We start from the raw sequence: 25,630 nt of genomic DNA, 5'->3' as shown, positions 1-25,630 counted from the left end.
TGCAATTTCCCCGGAATTGCGACGCGTCTAGTTGTAAATTGATTCAAAACTGAACTGAACACACCTGAAACTTGTGACCCTTGGGTCATGTTGTTACAGCTGGGTTCCACACCCACAGAAAGAACCATCATCATCATCATAATCTTCATCATCAATAATGTACATGTAGACCTAGTGTCTAGTATCCTGTTTGACAAATACTGTACACACATACACAGTATTTGTCAAACAGGCTAGTAGAAGTAGGCTACTACATACGTAGTGCTGTAATTGCTCCCAGCTATAGACATGTAAATGAGTATAGCTACTAATGATAATGGGAGTTGGCTGATTCTCTGGGTGGTTTATCTCTTTGGCCTTCATTAGCATCGCAATTAGGCTACTACACTGAAACCACATGTTTGGGAGGGGGGGGGGGGCATTTTAGATAAGCAAAGTAAAAAATAAATATGAGGCTTTAGATATAATGACAACTAGCTGAAACTGTAGGCTATCGTGTGTGTTTTAATAAATTAACCCAGAAGAAAAACTATAGATAAAATGTCCTTATTTTTCATCTTTGTCAAAGTATTTCATTCATAATTCTATGTCATGAGTATAGATGAATATACGTACATATTGTCTGAACATATCTGGACAAGGGTTAACATCGTACTTCAACACCACACTGTTTAAATACTCTTATACAGGGGTCTTCAACAGGGGGTCCGGGACCCCTAGGGGGTCCTCAGAGCTACTATAGGGGGTCCGCAAAATCTTTGTGTGATAGGATTTCGTTTTTTTACATTAACCACTTGAACCCTAGAATTCCTTTTCTGAGGGGAACATTAGCCGAAAATAGCAGATCTACAAGCTCTCAACGCCTCGCGCTGCGAGGCGTTGAGAGCTTGTAGATCGGCTATTTTTGGCAAAGAGGCTATAGGTGTAGAGGGAGAAAATAGCAGCCTAAGTTAAAAAAAAAACTTTAATCTGAAACACAATTTTGTACAATATAGAGTAGGGGGTCCCTGCTTCATCTCTCTCTCAGCTAAGGGGTCCTTGGCCTGAAAACGTTGAAGACTCCTACTCTTATAGATACGACACAAATACTCTTCATACAACTAAAACCACCTGAATACACTGTATAAGACAATATGGCATGTTTGTTGTATACATTTTCAGATTTAATTGATTGAATGATTGATTGAATACAGTACAGTGGTACGATTTTACAATGATTGTTAAAAGGATAACACAAAAAGGGGCTTGTTTCCATTGTGGTCCTGGGTATTCAATTCATCAAGACATTTAAATACATATAATAATATACAATAAATATAGACATCATTAACGCTAGAAGCGTTAATGATGTTTATATGTATTGTAACGCTGAATAAAATGTACAGGGGGGGTAGTCTTTTTTGGGGTTAAACTTAGAATATGTACACAAAACAGTTGGGGGGGGGTCATTTCTGGGGTTAAACTTAGAAGATTTTTCTAGGGCTAGTTGCAAATTGCAGACAGGTGCTCTTTTAATGGCGATCTTGAAGGAGAGTTTTGGCCCACGCATGCTACCAAATGAGGTGGTCACCCTATCACCTTTTAGGTGATAGAGAGAGCGCTCTCTATGATAGAGAGAGCTCTCTCTATCACCTAAAAGGTGATAAGGTGATAAGGTGACCACCGAAAATGGCCTCTCCAGGAGGGGCGAAATCCCAAAGCATGCGCCCCCCTTAAGGAGTTACACTTTTTGATGTTTTGGTGGCATAGTAGAACGAATTTCTCCCCATGTTTGTGCAGAAACTGTTGAGTAATATCAGTGGAACTGCCTCTGGTGTTGTGCCTGTGTGTGTGTGTGTGTTTCACATTGTTAACCCGTCTGAAGATCTGAAGCTTCTACATGTCTCCTAAATCCCAACAGTTTTCTGAAAAACGTATGTTTCTATATCAGTGGTGCTCAAACTTTTTCATGTCAACTCAAGGACCCCCAAAATTATATGTAATTTGGTCGCGGGCCCCCATCTTGTTTTTTTGTTCCAGGGACCCCCCCCCCCCCTACAAATGTTCGCTTTAAAAATATATATATTAAAAGATTTGCAAAATGTTCACGATATTTTTTAAATAGCAGATCTACAAGCTCATGAGCTTGTATATCTGCTATTTTTGAATAGCCAAAGAATGTTGGGTATAAGGGTATCCCTGTTTTTTCTATTTTATGCATTTATTTTTAGAGAGGGATAGGTAAAGTAGGCTGACAGGGAATGGAGAGAGAGATGGGGGGGGGGGGGGGGGGGTGACACGCAGCAAAGGTCGTCGAGAACGGGAGTCGAACCCGCGCGACACGCTGTCAGGCTGGCATTGCAGCCTAGGGTGCCTGGACCGTCCGTCACGCTACGGCCCAGGCCGGGTATCCCTGTTTTATCGAGAATCTTGAAGACCAGGCCCAATGCAAGTCTGTTTCACTCTGTCCTCTCTACCCTGAGCCATCCCACCCTACATAAAGGGCAGGGGTTAGGTGTGTCGTATAGGTGAGAGGCCAAGTAGCAACCTGACCAGTTTGTTTTGAGAGATCTGAAGCTTTGTTTTTAATGCCTTTGAGGTGCTAAACTACCATGAGGTGCATGTATTAGTCAAAATGACATTGGATAACATAGATGCAGATACAAACAAATGTTATATCATGTTGTCTCAACATTCCATTTTATGTTCTTGTTTATGCATGTCTTAAACGGTTTCTTTTATATTTGTGTTATCGTTATTTTTCTTGCAGGTATAGAAGTGTCAATCTGCCAGAGGATGTCTCACTCCCTCACACAGCAGGGGGCGACACCACACTACAACACAGGCTGTCAGCGTCATTAATTAGGGCTAAATAGAGTCAACACACCTACAGTCAGTGTGTATTGATGTAAATGACACGTTTAGTGTGAGTACAAATGGACACCAATAGTTTAGCAGTAATTCACTGTTTGAAGCATTTCATAGTTAATGTATTAATAATTAATGTATTAATCGTTTAATTAATCAACCCATGTTTAACGTCCGATGTTTAAACATGCAGGTTTGTTACAACTAAATAACACAGATGTTCTAGCACAGACTTCACTGGTCATCAATGGATTCATTACACACACACGCGCACGCACACACACACACACACACACACACACACACACACACACACACACACACACACACACACACACACACACACACACACACACACACACACACACACACACACACACACACACACACACACACACACACACACAGGGGCTCATGTGTGTTAAAGGTTCGATTGATTAATAGGCCTACCCCACCACAACCCCGCCTTTGAGACCACGTTATCCTGAAAAAATCCTATAATTTAATCCTTATCACAAATATGCCTACAATTATAATCCCCTCAAAATAAATGAGTTGATTAAAACTCACAGACGAGAAATGTCAGAATGTTTGTCATGAGGGGGTTCTTTAAAATACAACCATCCTGTGATCAAAGTTCTGCATGCTGTTGTTTTGGAATAGAGTGGGTTATAATGCTGTTGAGTGACAGTTTGTGATATGATCAGTCAGCGTTGATGATGATCAGCTTTGATGAGAAAACAGCTCATCCAAACATTCAGCTTTTGAGCTGTTAAATGCTCAAAAGTTTAACTTTTGAGATCTATCACGAGCTGTTTATTCTGCGTCATAGTAACCCTCAGCGTGCGCGCACACACACACACACACACACACACACACACACACACACACACACACACACACACACACACACACACACACACACACACACACACACACACACACACACACACGTTTGTAATACTATACTTGAGTACATCAGCATTTCAGGATGACATAATTGAAAATAGCTGAAAGTATCAACAAATTGTTGAAAATAGCATCGCCGCACAACTATGTATGAAATAGGAAAAACTCTAACCCCAACCCCTAAACATAACCTCTAAATGTCGGATCCTAACACTAACCCCAACCTGAATGTTTTTCAATTCGTAAACCTGTGTCTAAAAAAAACATTTTTTTTTAACTATTGTGGTGGAATCTCTCGAGGAGCAAGGCACCCTGAGCAAGGATGACAGACCAGTCTGCATGTTCACTATTTATTCATCACAATTCACAAAGTAAACATTACAACATGTGCACCAATATGCATGCACCTCCTCATGCATCTCATGGTACCATAGCACCACAAAGGCCTTAAAAACAAGGCTCCAGACAGCCCAAAACAAACTAGTTCAGTGACAGTCTACTTACTACTTGGCCTTACATCTACAACTCATCTAACCCCTGCTCATTATGCTAGGGTGGGATGGTTCAGGGTAGAGGACAGAGTACAGCAACTTGCAATGGGCCTGGTCTACACGATACAATACACCACAAAGACACCAAAAACGTTAAAGACGTCCACAAACATGGAAACCCTACCAGCAGTCGTAAAGCAATCTCGGAACCCAGAGACACACTTAAAAGGAAAAACAGCGACCTCTGCTGTTCTTCCTCCTGAGTGTGACTCTGGGACAATGGCGACGCAGCACATGTGCGCAAGGAAACGGGGTTTAAGTCTGCCTTCACCGCTCCACTTCCGGTGGTGAGCTTGCGTTTTCATTCCGACTAGATAACATTTCTACACGGAACACTAACACCACTTCTCCAGGAGAACATGGATGGTTTTGGTTATAAGCCCACTTGTTTCTATGATGGAAGAGTAAGTTCAAATGTGAATATCTTTCCGTGGTTGTCTGCTCCGCGGACGCTATTGTTAAATTAGTTTCGGTTTAAGTTTCGAGTCGGGAAGGATGACGGACACGTGAATCCCGCCCACTACATTTGATTGGATAAAGCGCGGCCTCTGAAGCCGCGCCCTCTCCCACACAGTGTGTACACGTTCTGACGAACCTTCAAGACAGATTCTCACGCAGTGCAGAATCTGTTCTTGAGAGATTAGTCGTAAAGTAGTGTAAATCCCTACTCTCCTTCAAAACCACTCTAAAAGAGCACATACAGGTGACTGCAATTCAAAACTGCCCCCCCCCCACACCCTAACTGGCTTTCTTGGGTTTAAAATCCTCTTAGCAGATCTTGTATTGAACAGTACTTTCTTTCCTGTGACAGAGTCAAAGCTATTCTTACCTACAGCTCACAAGGTGTTTCAATATTAGCATCCTGCATTCATCATCAGAATGTATGCTGCAGTCCCAACACGTCCAGTCTGTTATCTCTATTTGAATCACAGGCATTAGGCACAAGGGTCATTGGCTGGTCACTGTGACATGTCCAGATATCATATGTGTCATCATGTTTCATCATTCTTAATATAGCCTTTCAAGCGAGACATGCAGTTATGACGCAATGTTCTATCTAGTCTGACCACTAAAACATGTGTGTGTATTTACAAAAATACAAACACACACGCGCACACACACACACACACACACACACACACACACACACACACACACACACACACACACACACACACACACACACACACACACACACACACACACACACACACACACACACACACACACACACACACACACACACACACACAGTACAATTATGTATCTTGCACATCACTGCATAGTATATAGAAATTCCATAACACTCTAAAACAAAATTATTTTTTCTTATGAGGGAAATGGTGCTCACATTCTCAAATTCTAAATACTTGAGGGGATATTTGGCCCTCTTAAGTCACACACACACACACACACACACACACACACACACACACACACACACACACACACACACACACACACACACACACACACACACACACACACACACACACACACACACACACACACACACACACACACACACACACACACACACACACACACACACACGCGTGTGTGCTAAAGGTTCGATTGATTAATAGGCCTACCCCACAACCCCGCCTTTGAGACCATGTTATCCTGAAAAAATCCTATAATGTAATCCTTATCACAAATATGCCTACAATTATAATCTCCTAAAATTAAATGAGTTATAAAACTCACAGACGAGAAATGTCAGAATGTTTGTCATGAAGGGGTTCTTTACCATCACACACACACACACACACACACACACACACACACACACACACACACACACACACACACACACACACACACACACACACACACACACACACACACACACACACACACACACACACACACACTCTAAGAGCTGACTGAAGTGCTTGAGAAACTCCTGAAAGACAAAATCAAAAGGATTTGGGCCACTGGAGGGCGCTACAGTCAAACTGTTGTAATTCTCAGCTCTTCATCCCTCGGCTGATAATGATCTCCGGCAGGGCTGACGGCTGAACCCGGTGACACAGACACAGCCCTGGCCTGGGTAGGCAACCAGGCCTGGAGGAGATCTGCACTCAAGCAGTGGTGGAAAAAGTACTCAAATGATTTACTTAAGTAAAAGTACCAATACTGCAATATAAAAATACTCAGTTAGACAAGTAAAAGTCCAGAATTAAAAATTTACTTGAGTAAAAGTACAAAAGTATTGGCATCAAAATGTACTTAATGTACCAAAATTAAAAGTACTAAATATTTGAAAATAGCCGATCTACAAGCTCACAACGCGTTGCGATGCGACGCGTTGTGAGCTTGTAGATCGGCTATTTTCAAATAGCCTATGTATAAAATAGGGCTAAAGTGGTTAATGTATTTTTCATTATATCATAGTTTATATCTGAAAAGTAACTAGTGACTAAAGTTTTCAACTAAATGTAGTGGAGTAAAAGTACAATATTTGCCTCTGAGATGTAGCGGAGTAGAAGTAAAAGTATTGGAAATTGGAAATACTCAAGTAAAGTACAAATACCTCAAAATTGTACTTAAGTACAATGCGTAAGTAAATGTACTTAGTTACTTTCCACCACTGCACTCAAGATCAATTTGTAAGGCATTTTCACACAGTTTAACATTCTCACACGCCAAACAAGTTCCTTTTCCACATGGTCCGTACATTTTGTTTGATTCTCACTCTGTCTTTACTGCTCCGATGGCCACGCTTAACACAAATCTTCTCTTCTGGGGTCCCTGGCACAAAACATTTTGAGATGGGGGTCCGTGTCCAAATATAGGCCTATATATCAATTTGGGGGTCCTTGGCACAAAAAAGTTTGAGAAAGTTAGTTTAGAAGGCATTTTGTAGAATCGGCCACAGGTCTTAATGCTTAAAAAAAAAAGCTAAAACGTTTTTCAAAAATAGCAAAAGTCGCAGCTGCACCAGCTTACCTAAAGCATGTCACATGACGCGTAGTGAGTTTGTAGATCGGTTATCTGTGATGCATGAATCAGGCTTTTAGCAGCTGCACTTGTCAAAGAATGTAACCCTTCAGGTCTGTGTGCATCTGTCCCAACTGGTTTAGCCTGAGAGTGGAGCAAGGTGTAACACATAAAACAACAATCAACTCACAGCCTGACTCATTCTAACCACTGTCTATTTCCCTGTGGCAGAGTTTATGATAGATGTCACTTTATACTGTATTCATATGTGGACTTTGTGCTTTGGATAACAGCATTGGGACCTCTTCTGCTGAGCCAGCATAAAAGCTGTTTTGATTTGGATCTGTGAATACAAATATTGTTTCGATTTGGATCTGTCAATACAAATATTACTGGAATTGTGTTTCGCTGAAACTACGAGCAGGAAAGAATGTCAGTCAATCTGAGTAAGAATGGTGCCGCACTCATGGCCGCTTATGAAGACGTGCTGGATGCCAAGTCAAATACGAACTGGTGAGTTTATCTCTTAATGCTGTGAACGTTATTCATTATTATTGACATTATTTATACAGCAGCCCCACTGTAAGGTTTGAAGCCAATGGTATTACTGAGAAAACAATGTTTTGTTAGATTAAACATGGTAATACTGCTGTCACAAATGTCAATATTTCATCTACTGTAAGTTATATTCGTGTGATATCATTATTTATCTGTCATTTAAGGCATGCAATACTGTATATGTGTAGTGACTACAGTAGCCTATATTAAAGGGCAAGACCACTTTGGTAGATGTTTAGGTTGTGTTACCTTGGCATGATGCAACTCCAAAGGTGCACAATAAATCAAAAATAATTACTCCATTGATTAGAAATGGATCATTCAAAATATGCTCCTCATTGACTTACATGTATGGTGAAACAGCTCTAAAAGTCACTCTTTTAGCACATAAATGGAAGTAAACAAAGTTGATTCAGACAATATAGAGCATCATCAAACCCACAAAATACTGTTTGTCCTTTTAATACAAATGTCAACTTCCTGTTGATTTCGCTTTTTGTAAAAAATAAAAAACAAACAGTACTTTGGTGAAACTGCTCCATGTTTGCTTATGTGCTAAAAGAGTGACTTTGAGAGCTGTTTCACTGTACAATGCAAGTCAATAAGGAGCATATTTTGAATGATACATTTCTAATCAATGGAGCAATTATTTTTTATTTCTTGTCCACCTTTGGAGTTACATCATGGCAAGGTGACACAACCCAAACCTCTACCAAAGTGGTCTTGGCCTTTAATGCCTCCCCTGTATATTATCAATATACTGTACAATAGATGTACTCCCTGTACTGAAACATACAGTATATACAGTACATATAAATATATTCTGTAGCAGTCCTCACACAAATTCACATGATAGAGCATTTTGATAACATACCACACACAGTTAAGAGTGTGTACGAACGCTACTAAATAATATTACTGTATACATTCTGTATTGTAATAGGGAGCCAATGAATGGAGGGAACTAATTATAGAAGTAGTTCAGCTTTTCTTGTCCCAGTGAATAATTTGAATGAGCTTTCCAACAATCATTTTGGGGAAGTATAGGCTACAGTTAAAAAAGGGCATTACAGTAATCTAACCTGTTTGAGACAAATGTGTGGACCAGTTTTTCGGGGTCAATAAAATACTGTCCTAGTAATAGTGATACGATTAGGGGGATTTAAGATCTGCATCCATAATAACAACCATGGTTCCTAACTGGGTTTCAGAGACACTAAGATCTAATCAGAATGGTCCTCCTGCCTCTGTCCTTTATGACCCACTACAAGGACCTCAGCCATGTCTGTGTTTAGTGATAGAATGGTTTGGGTTAGAGGTATTAATATAATTGAAAAGCAAAGTTTTTTAGGACTGAGTTTAATAGGTAAAACCGAGATGTACAGCTAAACGTCAGAGGCATATTAAGAATGACAAGATATATTGTGTTTCTGTGTGATCACTGTGAATCATCTACTTTATGACGAGGGCTGTTTCTGTGGTGTTACTTATCCCTGTTACGCTGGGTGGCGCATAGGGCAGCAACTAAGTTTCTCCACTTCCATCTGTCTTTGGCCATCTTCTCTATGGTCCCCCAGCTCTGATGGTGTTTCAGTGGTGTGGTTTAGCTCTAAAACCACACTGGTACACACATCATACATATAGGCAGCTATGGAATTGTTTGTTAACCTTTTCAAGTAGTTTGCCGATTCAACATTGGAATATTGGAGATCGGTCTATAGTTGCTATACTTGGAATCAAATAACCGATCTACAAGCTCACTTGTGACTCTTATAACTAACTCCTCCATGTGTTCTGTGTACCTTCAGGGCTCTGTTCACTTATGAAGGAAACAGCAATAACATCCGCCTAGCAGAGAAGGGAGGTAAGTCCTGATGGCTCAATGTTCAGTATGGTGTGTATAGGCTAGTCTTCATAAACTCAGTGATTCTCAACCTTTTACATCTCAAGGACCCCCAGTTTTATATGCATTAGGCCCCAGACCTCAATTTGATTAAAAGAAAAATCAAAAATCTCATGGGATCCTCAATCTCCTCATCTAATCCTGAGTATTAATTTGACTCAAATTAAACCAGCCTGGACCCTTACTGGTCCATTTGTACACTCTCAGAGTTACAGACCCTTAAGGGACCATTTTGACCCTGGTTGATCCCCAGACCCGATGTTGAGAACCAGTGGACTGACATCAAAGTTTAGGTTAACCTGGTTAGCAGTCTAACACTATACTGTGTGTGTGTGTGTGTGTGTGTGTGTGTGTGTGTGTGTGTGTGTGTGTGTGTGTGTGTGTGTGTGTGTGTGTGTGTGTGTGTGTGTGTGTGTGTGTGTGTGTGTGTGTGTGTGTGTGTAGATGGTGGTCTAGAGGAGATGGTAGAGGAACTGAGCAGTGGGAAGGTCATGTATGCCTTCTGTCGCGTCCTGGACCCCAACTCTGGTCTGTCCAAATACGTCCTCATCAACTGGGTATGAACTCCACACACCGTATATACTGTATTTATCACACTGTATATGTACTGTATTCTACATATCACACTGTATTCTACATATCACACGCCCGCACGCACACACAAAGGCGAAACATAGTCCTGCTGCTATTAGGCCTGTCACAAATTCACAATTATTACATAATCGTGTAATGGCAATTATTTTATATAGTCACAATTATTTTATATAGTCACAACTATTTTATATAATCGCAATTATTTTTGCATAATCGTCATAATCAATTCCATGTTAAAAAACTTGATATATTTTCAAAAAATGTCAAAAATAGTGGAAATAGCAGATCTATAAGCTCAAAACTATACGTTTTGAGCTTATAGATCGGCTATTTCCACTAGTAATGTTTATTTTTAAGTATAAAGTAATTAAATATGTGTTATTTGTCATATCTGCCCTGTGCAACTTTTGTTTCCGAAAGCTAAAAGCCAAACAGAAATGTAATTTTTATTCATAATGTTCCATTAATTTTCAACGACAGAAACACAATTAAATCGTTAATCGCAACTATTTGAGTGATAATTAATTGTCAACTTAAATTTGTAATTGTGACAGTCCTGCTGCTATTTGGAAAAACAGAGTCTGGACACACATGAACTCACAGGACGAACGTTTGGTGAAAATAGCAGATCACAACATGTCACTTTGTGACGCGCTATAGCTTGTAGATCGGCTATTTTCGGCGGAGAGATTTGGTACGGGTGGAGGGGGAAAAGTAGGGGGTCTATTGACCCTATAGGGGACACACCGGTCAACTAAGTGTATAGGGTTTACGGGTTTGACATTTAGAGCGTCTTGGCTCTTCGTCAGACGATTTAAACCTCACCCAACTAAACTATGGGAGAATGATCCAGTGTGCACACTTACAGTAGTTCTTTCTGTTTTAGTATTGTTCTTCTGTCCATCACTATGGAATATTGTATCTATGGGATGTGTGTGCTTTGTTAATCTGGTTTCCACTGTGTTATCTGCTCACACCAGACAGGTGAAGGAGTGAAGGACTCATGGAAAGGTTCTTGTGCCAACCATGTGAGCTCTATGGCCAACTTCCTAAAGGTCAGTGACTCGAAAGTGAACTGCAGACATGCTGCTGTTTGTTACCGTCATCGAAGCTTTTGATTACAAAACGATGTCCACCGTTAAAAACCAAAGAAAAAGAAAACCTGCCTAATGAAATGATGTCAAAAGTAGGCAGGTTTCTGAGTGTCCACAGCCCTCCTATGAGACACAGACTGAGTAGATGTTTTACCATTTTATAGTGAGTATTAGTGAGGACCAACTTTATGAAGATAGGTTGAACATGGGTGAAGTCATCCTTCAAGCCCTATTTTAAAAAAAGATACACTTTCCCCTCAAAGTAAAACCGTTTGGCCCTGTGTCTCTGTGTTTGTTTGTCTGTGTGTTGTCTCGTGTAACTAAACGATTGGATATCTCCGCCTACCGATACGTGACATCTAAATTCAATAGTAGTTGCTAGTGGCAGTTGACAAAAGCTACACCCACTGTTTTGAACATTAATCACATCACCACCCTCCTAATATGAAGGACCGCCCTGCCCTGGAGTCTGCATTCATTGTGCAATGCAGTGTTGTTTGTTTTTTTTTCCTCTCTGAAGCGTCTCCACCCAGAAGTTGTAGCAACTACGTTGAATTTAGACGTGACCAGACGGTAGGTGGAGGTGTCTGGTCGCCTGGGTGTGTGAGACTAGTTTAGTCCGGGGATGATCTCATAATCCTCTGGACCAGGGGTAGGCAACCATATAGGCATGGGGGGGTGTGTGATCACTGGCACACTGGCGTAGGAAGTGAATGTAGTCGAATGTAGAAGTAAAAAAATGCAGTACCCTCACATCTGTATGCATGGAGATAGGTGGGTTATTGTCTAATGATAATTACATCCTGATGTGAAAGAAAATATTTCTAAAGAAGAAGAAGAAAACAAAATAAAGGCTGAAACCATGCCCAAATGTTGAAAAATATACATACCTAGCATTGCATTAAGACGTGTGTGTGGTTGCAGGGAGCCCATGTGACCATCAACGCTCGGGGAGAGGACGACGTGGAACCAGAGAGCATCCTGGGTAGAGTGGGGAAGACTTCAGGAGCCGACTTCCGTTTCAACAAAGAGACCCGGGGACACGGCAACGCACCTGCTGGACCTGTGGTGAGAAAGCACACTGAAAAGCATTAAAAAGCGCTTCTGACAAAACCAGCTAACTCCATTGAATCCTCAAATTTCTGCTAAACCAGCGTTCACCAGAGTTAGCTGGTTTTGCTGACTCCAGGCTCCACCCATCTATCAAATCAGTGATTTCCTGCCGTAGAGGGCTGTTCACAATGAGCACTATAACGCCAACTATAACGTTCACCATTGTATGTTTTTTATACTTGGTGTGAACTCTGCGATCCACTTGACCTTTTTCTTTTTTTGAAACTATATTGTTTATAGTTATAGCTATAGTTATAGTACTCATTGTGAACGGCCCTTCATACTGTATCTGTACTCTCAGGGTTCTGTGTACCAGAAGACCAATGCTGTGGACGAGATTCAGAGAACTAACAAGGAAAACTTCTGGGCCCAAGACAAGGTTGGTTACTTTATACATCATCATTATGTTACGTGTGTAGAGGGAAAATAGATGATCTACAAGCCCCCACGTTTAGATTGGCTATTTGTTGTACAAAGACGTATACAGTACAGGGCTTAAGTGGGTAATACAGGGCATGTTGAAACACCATGATTATTTGAACAATACTTCAGGCCATGTTCTACCACTTAATGATATGAAATGGTCTTTCAGAGGGATGAAGCAGCACGTAAAAGCGAGGTGAGCAAACAGGCAACAGTGAAGACACAACAGATGGAAAAGGACAGAAAAGAGGAAGACGAGAAGCAGTCAGCAGAGAGAGACAAAAGGACAAAGGACAGATCCAGTCAAATTGACCAACAAAGGCAAGTCTTGCAGACACACGCACGCACGCACACGCACGCACGCACGCACACTACTTCTGTTTTTTTCAGCGACACTGTAAGTGTTAGTATTAGAGTCAATGTAACACAAAAGTGATGGTTCCATTTGTACACGCTCTTAAAATGATCGTTTTGTTGCATTCCTAAACCATTAATTTGATTCCGGTAGGAGACGCGAACGGAACCGCTGCCGGTCATCAAGTTATTATCTTAGGTATGCAACGAAAACAAAAAATATATACATGAATTCAAGTTTCCATGGGGTGAGTAATCGATAGAGATTAAAAAAGTCATTTTGGGGGGGGTGAGCTATCCCTTTAAAGTTAAAGCTTCAACTTATTTGAATGAATATAAAATGTTTATTATTTTAACGATTCTGTATGTTAATATACAGTATAATTAGTACATGTGCAATGGTTGGAGGTGGTCTATCTACTCTTCTATTGAGACATTTAGACCCCGGTGTCTAAATATAGGACAGACGCCTACTGGTGGTTGACGATAAAACTTGCCTGAAGCTCATATACACACAATTCCCCCCTGGCCTAATGGAGTTGGCCTCTCTTGCAAGAGCAGCAGTAGTAGGAGTTTGGTCTCTCACATGATAGGACACCACAGGGTTCAAATCCCAGGTAGGGCAATGGAACTTTTAAAGTAACACTCCGGATGTTTTACAGGGCTTTTCAGAAGCGGCAGGAGTCTGAGGAGACGCCAAATGAGGTGATCGCCCTATCGCCAGAGCAGCAACAGGTGAGCTTTAACCCATTGAGACCTGAAGCCGATTCTACATGTCTCCTAAATCTCAACAGTTTTCTGAAAAACCTATGTTTCTATATCAGTGGTGCTCAATCTTTGTCATGTCAAGGACCCCCAAAATGATATGTATTTGGCCGCGGACCCCCATCAAAATATTTTGTTTCAGGGACCCCCCAGAAGCAAAGATTTGAGTTAAAAATGTTCTCTTTAAGAATATATATATATTCAAAGATTTGCACACATTTTCACGATTTTTCAAAAATAGCAGATCTACAAGCTCGTAGCGCGGCACTCGGTGCCGCGCTATGAGCTCGTATATCTGCTATTTTTGAATAGCCCAAAGTGTAAAATAATGCTTTTTAGCTCAAATCTAAAAATGACACAGTTCCAGGTCTGGGGTTAACTGACAGCCTACCTCAGGGGTCTTCAGCGTTTTCAGGCCAAGGACCCCTTAGCTGAGAGAGAGATGAAGCAGGGACCCCCCCCCACAACCACTACATATTGCATAAAATTGTGTTGCAGATTAAACATTTTCATAGACTTCTTAGACAGTTTCATATAGACTTTGACAGCATTTTCATCAGTGTATGTTGGATTAATGTGTATTTTCAGACATTTAACCACCGTTAATACTTAGTCTGCTCTTTTTTCCCCATCTACACCAAACCTCTTTGCCAAAAATAGCAGATCTACAAGCTCACAACGCCTCACGTTGCGAGGTGTTGTTGTGAGCTCGAGATCAGCTATTTTTGGCAAATGTTCCACTCAGAATAGGGATGCTAGGGTTCAAGTGGTTAATGTAAAAAAACATGATCGTATTACACAAAGATTTGGCGGCCCCCCTGTAGTTACTCTGAGGACCCCCTAGGGGTCCCGGACCCCCTGTTGAGGACCCCTGGCCTACCTTACCCAGCACCCTTGATTTATACTTGGCCAATTTTATACCTAGGCTATTTGAAAATAGCCTATCTACAAGCTCACAACGCGTTGCATCGTATGCGTGCAATGAAACCCATTATATCAGGTCTCGCTAGGACGCGCCTCACTAGCCAACACACAAGAGGGGATCGGCCGGGGTGTGCTGAAACCAGCGCACCCCGAAACAACAGGTTGGGAATTGATTGCGTGAAACAATCACCTGTGCGTCCAGTCTCAATGTTGGTAAACAAATAATTGGTCTATAGCTATAGTTATAGTACTCAGTGTGAACGGCCCTTCATACTGTATCTGTACTCTCAGGGTTCTGTGTACCAGAAGACCAATGCTGTGGACGAGATTCAGAGAACTAACAAGGAGAACTTCTGGGCCCAAGACAAGGTTGGTTATATTATATATACTGTACATCATCATATGGTGTGTAGAGGGAAAATAGAAGATCTACAAGATATTTGTTGTACAAAGAAGTGTACAGTACAGGGCTTAAGTGGGTAATACAGAGCATGTTGAAACACCATGATTGTTTGTAAGAAGTTTCGGGGACTTGGATCTCACTTAATCTGCAATAGCAGGTGTGAAAATCCAAATGGACTTTGATTGTTTTTCTTTTGTTTGTTTTGTTATTATTATGGTGATTATTATTACCGTAATTATTTGTTAACTGATTTAAATTGAAAGAATTATACATTTTCCAGTATCCGAAAATAAAACTGAACTGAACTGAATATTACAGGCCATGTTCTGCCACGTGTTAATGTAATGAAATGGTCTTTCAGAGGGATGAAGCGGCACGTAAAAGCGAGGTGAGCAAACAGGCAACAGAGAGGATGCAGCAGATGGAAAAGGACAGAAAAGAGGAAGAAGAGAAGCAGTCGGCAGAGAGAGACAAAAGAACAAAGGACAGATCCAGTCAAATTGACCAACAGAGGTCAGTCTTGCAGGCTGGCCATTTGTACACACTCTTAAAGGGATACTTTCTTTCCTAAGCTTTTCTTTCCATTCCTAAGCCAATAATTTGATGACCGGCAGCGGTTCCGGTGTCTCCATACGCAACCGCTGCCGGTCATCAAATTATTGGCTTAGGAATGCAACGAATATATACAGTATAATTAGTACATGTACAGTGGTTGGAGGTGGTCTCCCTACTCTTCTATTGAGACATTTAGACCCTGTTGTCGGGTAGGACAACCCCCCCCCCCCCCCCCCCGGCCTAATGGAGTTGGCCTCTCTTGCGAGCGGTAGTAGGAGTTTGGTCTCTCACATAAGACACCACAGGGTTCAAATCCCAGGTCCGGCAATGGAACTTTTAAAGTAACACTCAGGATGTTTTACAGGGCTTTTCAGAAGCGGCAGGAGTCTGAGGAGACGAAGCCAGACCAGCAACAGGTGAGCTTTAAAACTGACAGCCTACCTTATACCCATCACCCTTGATTTATACGTGGTTGTGCACCGTGTCACGCACCATAAAACAGTGGTTCTCAAACCTTTTCATGTCAAGGACCCCCAAATTGACACTTATTAGCCCGCGGACCCCCATTTGAAAAGATATGCCAGGGACCCCCATAAGAGTAGATTTTTAACATTGATTCTCAACCATTTTAATTTCAAGGACCCCCAGCTTGACATGCGTTAGGGCCATTTAATGGCATCTCTATCTCTTGGACCCCAATTTATATTGTAAAATCTATGTTAAATTTTACTCTGAGAGTGTACAAATGGACCCAAATGGACCCGTCAGGGTCCATTTGGGTCCATTTGTACACTCTCAGAGTTACAGACCCATAAGGGTCCATTTGGTGCCTAATTTATCATTTAGCTGGGGTCCCCCTGGAACTTTCTCAAGGACCCCACTTTGAGAACCAATGCCATAAATAGACCATCTACAAGTTTACAAGCTTACATTTTTGGTGTGTCAGGGACCGAATTGGTTGGCAAGAGAGAGACTTGGGTATTTCTTTAAAATATTGTTCATCAAACATGTTGGAACAAATACAAATTGTGGACCCCAAAAAAATGAGGTTGAGCAAAAAAATAACTAAACAGCACTCAACTGCACAGCATGACTGACCTTGACCAAGGTGAGACATGAGGGGAACATAGTATATACAGTAGTGGGGGATCAGTCCACTCTCAACACACAAAGGGGAATACGTCTAGGACAAAACATTTAAACAAACTACTAATAACTACATCATACCCCAATACAACACCAACCAGTATTAACTAATGAAATTTCAATACAATTGAAATATCCAAAACACATTTCTTCCAAAACCTAATAACCAGAATCAAACTAATAAACCCCTGACCCTCCCCACAATGCAGAGGGAATATGGTGCAGTCCAATTTGAAGCAGCTGTTCCTTGGCCAGCCAATCAACTCCAGCACCCCCCCCCCCCCCCCAGAACTGATAACTCAAATAAAGACAGCTAAATCAACTTCAATCACAAATTAAACAACTTCTGATAAAGCAACTTAAATAGAAAGTGTGTTATTTTAAACCGCTTCCGTGTGTCGTTATTTAAGGTTTGTATGTATGTTATGATGTAATATAATATAAACTAATTTAATAAATAAAGGTTTCCACCATGTTATGCTGCTGGTGTGGCCATCACATGGTGCGACACTGCCGCACAACTAAGTATAAATGAATCACCCTTCAGTTTTCAGGGACGTTTTGTTATGAAATACCAACTGTACATGTTTATGTCTTTTGGTGCAACAGGAAACGGGGCAAAAGGATTCTCAGAGGAAGGGAATTAAGTTTGCTGCATCTGTGCAGAAAGCTAATGTGAGCATGAAGACATTAATGGCAATACATTATGCATTATTTAAGACATTGCATATTTGTGGGGTCTTTTTTTAATGACTTATATACGCTCACTGTAATTCTATTTCACAGGAGGCAAAGGGTTTGATTTCCCAGAGATCTTTCAATCCCAAAGATGTGTTCCAGCAGCGAGGGAACAATTCTGCTGTCAGCAATGGACAGTCTCCTGTTGCAAGCAGGCCTGGTAAGAGCACATACTAATTCACACACACACAACCTGCTTATTAAGTCATACTTTTTCAATGTAACATAAGTATTGCTCTTCTGTGCGAGACTAGTTTAGTTTTGAACGGACTTCTGGGAACCGTGGTTCGGTACAGTCGTTGTACTAACCAGATAGCTACCAGAAGTAGCCTTTGGAACCAACGGTTTCAGAGCCATGTGGCCCATACATAGAGGTATAATATAACTAGAGGGCGGATTGCCCCGCCCCCCAGCTATCATTTCAATGAATGTGCTCACTGGCGTTTTGAAGCACCTGGAAGCCTGCAGGAAGTAGAATTATTGAGTCGTTTTTGGACACACCGTAGATTTATGAGCATGCGCAGTAGTGTCCTTTTTGCGTTCTACGGCAGCCCGTGTGTCAAGGATTGAACGCGAGATATTTATGAAATTCACTGGAGATGCCTATGTATATGTAAATGCATATGTATTTATGTATAATATGTTTACATATTTATATCTATATATATAAATATATATCAGTATGTTTTGCTCGCGCATGTATTTCTCCCCGCCTGCAGTTCCAGCTTTGGCCACTGGGGTGGCGGCTTCAAGATTTCTCAGCGGCTCTGGGGGCTTGGGCCCATAGGGCAGGATCCTGTTTCTGAAGCATGATGTACAAGTGGGGTGCTCCTTCCATTCCGACATCTCGCCACTCCGACTAGTGGCTTCCGCGTGCGGTTAAGGTTAGGGTTAGGGTTAGGTATAGGGTTCGTCAACGTTGGAAAGGCGACATGTCGGAAAGGAGAAATGCACCCTGTACAAGTACACCCCCTGGACATGACACTAGTACAGTGGTTCTCAACCAGTGGTCCGGGGACCACCAGTGGTCCTTGAGGGGGTTCCAGGGCGTCCCCAGCCAAACTAATAGTTAGGAACCAAATTGACCCTTATGTGTCTCTAACTCTGAGTGTACAAATGGGACCAAATGGACCCGTTCGGGTCCATTTGGTCCCATTTGTACACTCTCAGAGTTAAATGAACATTAATGATGATGATACAGTGTAGATTGGGACCCCCAAGAAATCAAAATGGTTGAGTCCCTGGTATATCTTTTCGAATGGGGGTCCGTGGGCTAATATGTGTCAATTTGGGGGTCCTTGACGCGAAAAAGGTTGAAAACCATATGTCACAGGGACTTACCCCCCAATCCAACCCTTGATGCTGAGTGCCAAGCAGGGAGGTATTGGGTCCCATTTTTATAGTCTTTGGTAAGACCCGAACCAGCCAGGACATCGAACCCCGACTTCCCAATCTCAGGGCGGACTCTGTAACCACAAGGCCACTGAGCTGGTTAAAGCTACCAGAGCTATCAGAGTTATTGCCAAAAATGACAGTACGAACTGATGATGATGTGATTTATATCATACGTTTCCTTCCACAGGGAAATTGCAAAGCCCATTCCTGTCCCAGAGTCGTGCTGAGAGCGAAACGCCGCTGAAACCAAAGAGTCAACGAGAGTCGACTCCTCCCATCACACATACCTCGCCAGTTACGGAGGCTCCTCCCATCAGACATGCGTCACCAGTGGCTCCTCCCATCGCAGACACGTCGCCAGTTAGAAGTGAATCGCCTGTTGCAGCTCCCTCCCCTGTGATGCTAGATGTTTCAGCATCACCTGTCCAAACACCAGATGTTTCAGCATCACCTGTCCAAACACCAGATGTTTCAGCATCACCTGTCCAAACACCAGATGTTTCAGCATCACCTGTCCAAACTCCAGATGTTACAACCTCACCTGTCCAGACTGCAGGTCAGACTCTCTCTACTCACTATGTACACATAACAACACTACATGTCAGTGGTTCTCAACGTGGGGTGTAGGGACCCCCTGGGGACCTTGGGGGGTTTCCAGGGGGTCCCCAGGAAACTTGGTTAAGATGGCATTTAAATCAGATGTAACCACTTTAAACCTATTTTATGCTATTTTACAACGGTTTTGGACATACAAGGTTTCCACCCGACAGCAACCATATGCTTAATTTATACACTTTGTGTTGCGCCACGAAGATAGCAGATCTGCAAGCTCACAATGCATTACAGTTGCGACACGTTGTGAGCATGTAGATCGGCAATTTTTGTTACAACTTGACGGGTTGCGAGCTTGTTGAACGCAACCCTCGCCCCAAAACATGGCATGGCATAGTTTTACTGAGGTTTAAGGTTAGGAATAAGGTTAGGTTTAGGCATAGTTTTACTGAGGATAAGGTTAGGAATAAGGTTAGGTTTAGGCATAGTTTTACTGAGGATAAGGTTAGGAATAAGGTTAGGTTTAGGCATAGTTTTACTGAGGTTACGTTTAGGAATACCTGGTGGCGACCGTTCCGAGGTCAACGTATTTGACCCGGGGGCGAGTGTGTTTTGGGGCGAGCATTCTTGTATAAATAAAAATAGAGCGGATCAAGTACAGAGGTAACTCATGTCCGTCCTCTGTTGTCTCACAGCGTCTGCAGAGGACGACGACTGGTCGGATGACTTTGATGAGGAGGAGGAGGATGCACAAGATCTCTACAACGGTAGGTTGTTCCCTTCTGTGTGTGTGCGTGTGTGTGCGTGCGTGCGTGCGTGCGTGCGTGCGTGCGTGCGTGCGTGCGTGCGTGCGTGCGTGCGTGTGTGTGTTCTATTCTTTTCTTTTCTTTTATTCCAAAATGTCCCCAGAACAAGAGAAATAGATGTGAGGACCATTTTCCTGGAAAAAAGAAAAATGTTTTATGGTTGAAAACAGATTTTTAGAGATACATTTACGATTAGGAAAATATTCAGGTTGGGGTTAGGTTTTAGGATTAGACATTTAGAAGTTAGGTTTAGGGATTAGAGATAGAGTTATGCCTGATTTACACTTAGTTGCGCGCTGGTGTTGTGCACCAGAAAATAGCTGAACTACAACGTGTGTTGAAAATAGCTGATCAACAAGTGTGTGTGTAGTGTACGTCACAATCTCATTATGATTAATGACAAAATCATGCTGGGTACAGTTTTTTGCACACACACACACACACACACACACACACACACACACACACACACACACACACACACACACACACACACACACACACACACACACACACACATACACACACACACTTAACCAAATGAAATGTAAAGAAAACAGCAGATCTAGATCATTGTAGACAGACGCAATTACTTTCCCCTCATTCTAAAGCTCCATTTACAATATATAAGCAACATGCAGGCTTTGCTGCCCTCTTGTGGTGATAATGGTAAATTGCCTCAACAAACCTTGTTGACAAAATCTGCTATTTTCAAACCTTCTGTTAACATGAAGTTAACAGAAGGTTAGAAAATAGCAGATCTTCAAGACAAGCTCACAACGCGTCGTATCGTGAGCATTGTGAGCTTGTATATCTGCTATTTTCAAATAGCCAAAGTATGCACAGGGGCCAGGGCTGAAGTGGTATGTTTGGTAATAATAATCAAAATCGTAGTAGAAGCAAAAGTATTGAACATTTTTTGTACTGGAGTGACTCCAGTAAAGTAAATTGTACTTAAGTACAGTACTTGAGTAAATGTACTTACTTTCCGCCACTGATGGTGTCCGAAATAAATCCTACTTGCGTTTCTTCTGAGAGAGCCCATAACAATGTTAAACTGTAATAAAACACGTGAAAATAAAGTGGAAACGCTTGCGTAGCGTTTGACATGTAACTTGACACACTCGACACTTTATTTTGAAAAGAAAGCGGAAGCTTTCTTGTGACGCTTCACGCAAAACTTGACGTTCAGGAAGTAACCAAATTCTGGTTGGGATTTCCGGTGCGTTACATCACAATCAGTGATCTATCGAATTCTGGGGCAGGAAATGACGTAGCACTTGGGTTTCTCTGTTTACATTTGCTAGCCTGCTAGCTAGCTTTTACAATGATGTACAAAGTCCTTTGTTTATTGTACTAAAACTGTTCTTTATTTCAATAAATCCAACTTTTAAGTAATCGATTAAATAATCGGCTGTCCTTTACCTCAACGATAAAACACGTAACCCTTAATAATATTAGTTATTATAATAAAGCTAAGAAAGACAACGCTAGCCAAAGTAAATGCTCATTGCTAGCTAACGCGCGCGCGCCTCTAATTCACCTATACTTGGCTGAACCACAGGAGGGCGCCATTGTATCACTTTTACGTTCAAAGCGAAGAGTGTGTTGTGAACTATGCAGTGGTGTAACCAAGAACATGTACTCAAGCACTGTACTTAAGCACAATTTTGAGGTATTTTTAACTTTTTTCAGTATTTTCAATACTTTTACTTATACTCCACTACATCTCAGAGACAAATATTGTACTTTTACTCCACTACAATTATTTGAAAACTTTAGTTACTTTAGTTAAAGATTTGAGTACTTAAATCTGAAAATGAATACATCTAATGAATAAAAACATTAATGAATACACCATCACAGCTACTACTTTGCACACAGTTTTTTTTATAAATATAATTACTTTATCTTTATATTATTGATACTTTTCGGAGTTAGTTAGTAAGTTAGTTTATTGACACAATTGAATTAAAAAAATGAAAAAATGGCTAATGGCTGTCACCAGATATTATATGAATTAATATACAGTCAATGACAACAATGCCTTTGAATGAATATATTCATTGATTAAAATACTGTGTTTATTGTAATATATATATACTCATATAAACAGAGTATTTTAATCAATATGTATACAGTCTATCAACACTATATTAATATATGCATAATCTATCAACAATGAATACATATAGGAATGACTATACACACACACACACACACACACACACACACACACACACACACACACACACACACACACACACACACACACAGACAGACAGACAGACAGACAGACAGACAGACAGACAGACAGACAGACAGACAGACAGACAGACAGACAGACAGACAGACAGACAGACAGACAGACAGACAGACAGACAGACAGACAGACAGACAGACAGACAGACAGACAGACAGACAGACAGACAGACAGACAGACAGACAGACAGACAGACAGACAGACAGACAGACAGACAGAGACATAAATGAACCATTTAATGATGTCACTCATCCATCCTCAGATCCACAGGAGTCTCCTGGCCAGGAGGAGACCTATGAGATCCCATCATCTGTGCCAGAGGAGGACTTATACGAGAGCGTCTATGAGGATGTAACACCAGCAGTGAGTCTATATACTGTCCTGTCACTGTATAATATCTGATTTTGAAATCCCCCCTCTGGGTCATTCATTTTCATGGCCTTTGGGGACATGTTTTATTACATTTTAATTACTGTATATCTTTCAGTTTGTAATAATGGTATAATCACAATATTATACTCAAAGAAGTGCTCTATCATCATTACAGCAAGCATATTACAATAAATGTGCGGAATCTGTAGTCTGTAGCTCACGTCACGTATCCCAAGAACTGTTCAACCGACCGACTTAAAACAAATAATTCAGGATGATTAGAGCAGTGGTTCTCAAAGTGGGGTCCGGGGACCCCCAGGGGTACTTGAGGGGGTTCCAGGGGGTCCCCAGCTAAATGATGGACAGGAACCAAATGGACCCTTATGGGTCTGTAACTCTGATTTTACAATATAAATTGGGGTCCCAGCGGTATAAATGCCATTAAATGGGGGTCCGTAGCCTAATGCATGTCAAACTGGGGGTCCTTCAAATTAAAATGGTTGAGAATCACTGCTAGAGAGCCGTAAAAACCTTCTCTTATTGGGGTCCCTGGCATATCTTTTCAAATGGGGGTCCGCAGGCTAATAAGTGTCAATTTGGGGGTCCTTGACATGAAAAAGTTTGAGAAGCACTGGATTAGAGGATTTCATAAGGTCTAATAGTAGTCTGATTTACTATAATGATGTATTGATGGTATCCCATAGCTGGAGGAGCATGGTGTACAGTATGTACTATCATACATTATAAATGCACCATTTATAATGTATTGATGGTATCATCCCATAGGTGGAGGAGCATGGTGTACAGTATGTACTATCATAATGTATTGATGGTATCATCCCATAGGTGGAGGAGCACGGGGCAGAGGACAGTGGACATACATGCAGTGCCAGGGCTCTGTACGACTACCAGGCCGGTAAGACTCCGACCCACCTGATGCCATTCAACTAAATACATTCTATGTTGGAGTATAGCCTACAGCTTGTTCATTTTGCAATCATTAACCAATCAAATCGTCCTCCGACAGCCGATGACTCCGAGATCACCTTTGACCCCGATGACATCATCACCGGGATAGAGCAGGTGGATGACGGTTGGTGGAGAGGCTACGCACCCGACGGACACTATGGGATGTTCCCCGCCAATTATGTTCAGCTTGTCTAAGTTCACCCCCTGTTCTATGATTCACTGCTGTTCTTTAATAGGTCCGTGTTTAACGTGTTTTAAACGTTTTTAGCTTAAGAAAAAACACTCAGATAAGCCTAACCCTGGGGCTTTTTGTGTTATCCTTTTAGAATAACATTACCTGTACCCTTAACAATCCTGCTAATAAAGTATTCATTCAATCTATATCCGCCATCTTTCTATATCCGGTCTGAAAATTTGACTGAGAAATGAATGCTATTGGTTGTGTAGCTTGTGAATAAAACCATCACAAGGTAGCCACACCCCTCCTACTGCATACCCTATTTTTCATCCATTTCAAAATAAATGAGACCATAATTTACCAAAACGATGGACACTATGGGATTTGGTCTGCAGGGTCTATGGGTGTAACGATGTCCATACTTTTGTATACAGTCTATGGTTACAACCCAGCCTTGGTGTCACTACTAGGTGTAACATAAAAACTGGACTCCCTCCTTCCCAGTCCCCAAACACAGCTAGACCAAACTGGTTTAAAATACCACAAAACAAGGATTCATTTAATATTTTAAGAAAAAATAAGGGTGTTTTGTACTTGGGACCATAACTCCCATGAAGTACAAAACACAAATCCTATTCTCCCTTAACATAAAGGAAACAAAGAAATACAAATACCTTGCGTAATATAAACTTAACAAAAACAAAGAACAAAGTTGTAACAAAAAGAGAGGTCACCCACCCTTACACTCCCGAGGCATTACGATATCCAGAGCTTTAACCCATAGCAATTCTAACACAACAGAACAGACTGCAATGCTGCGGTTTGGAGGCTGGTCAGGAGGAGAGACAGGTTCCACCTCCACACACTCACACCAGCTGGTACTCAAGTCACTCACTCATCACCACTGAATCACATAAATGACAGAATGTGGAGGGCAACACAGCACTCAACACAGTACCAGAGTATACACTTAGGACCATATGTAGGTCATCTCCCCTACCCTCCCCAACCCCTTTCGGGAGCTGGTCATGGCTTCTCATTTTAGCATCTTGTGAAACCGCCTTCATGAGCACTTGGCTGTGAAAGGAATAGAAAACAAGCGCTCCTGCTGTGAACCGTTTCATTGAGATAAGACATCATTGCAGTGTTTAGAGCAGTGGTTCAGAAAAAGTTCACTAGTGACTAGTGGGTGCCAGGAGGTCTATTGGCAAAAATAAAGTGAAATGTGAAAGAGATTGTGGTACCCTATTCCGTATAATACAATAAAAAGTCTGA

General features: G+C 41.5%; 1 protein-coding gene across 2 annotated transcripts; it reads left to right on the top strand.

Annotated features, from left to right (window-relative positions):
- The first annotated feature begins 7,452 nt into the window (after positions 1–7,452).
- On the top strand, positions 7,453–24,558 carry LOC311038167 (drebrin-like protein B). 2 transcript variants are annotated; one of them, XM_084047537.1, is made up of 18 exons: positions 7,453–7,763; positions 9,617–9,672; positions 10,156–10,268; positions 11,286–11,360; positions 12,324–12,467; positions 12,814–12,891; positions 13,105–13,256; positions 13,952–14,024; positions 15,270–15,347; positions 15,743–15,894; positions 16,301–16,352; positions 17,692–17,757; positions 17,869–17,980; positions 19,403–19,771; positions 20,463–20,534; positions 23,099–23,199; positions 24,055–24,124; positions 24,236–24,558. In XM_084047537.1, the coding sequence occupies exons 1-18, from the start codon at positions 7,681–7,683 to the stop codon at positions 24,370–24,372; spliced, it is 1,983 nt and encodes a 660-aa protein (XP_083903663.1). In that variant the 5' UTR covers positions 7,453–7,680; the 3' UTR covers positions 24,373–24,558. The 2 variants fall into 2 exon arrangements, with proteins under 2 accessions (XP_083903663.1, XP_083903664.1); XM_084047538.1 differs by lacking the exons at positions 12,814–12,891; positions 13,105–13,256; positions 13,952–14,024.
- The last annotated feature ends 1,072 nt before the right edge of the window (positions 24,559–25,630 follow it).

Source organism: Gymnoscopelus microlampas (assembly GCF_963454915.1).
Source record: "Gymnoscopelus microlampas genome assembly, chromosome: 21".
NCBI classification, from domain to species: Eukaryota; Metazoa; Chordata; class Actinopteri; order Myctophiformes; family Myctophidae; genus Gymnoscopelus; species Gymnoscopelus microlampas.
Note: the sequence above shows the minus strand (reverse complement) of the source record. Positions and strands in the feature narration are given on the sequence as shown.

Coding starts and splice junctions, on each gene's coding strand:
- LOC311038167 (XM_084047537.1), top strand. CDS start 7,681: ATGTCAGTCAATCTGAGTAAGAATGGTGCCGCACTCATGGCCGCTTAT. Junction 11,361..12,323: donor CTATGGCCAACTTCCTAAAG/GTCAGTGACTCG, acceptor GTGTGGTTGCAG/GGAGCCCATGTGACCATCAA. Junction 20,535..23,098: donor TGCACAAGATCTCTACAACG/GTAGGTTGTTCC, acceptor ATCCATCCTCAG/ATCCACAGGAGTCTCCTGGC.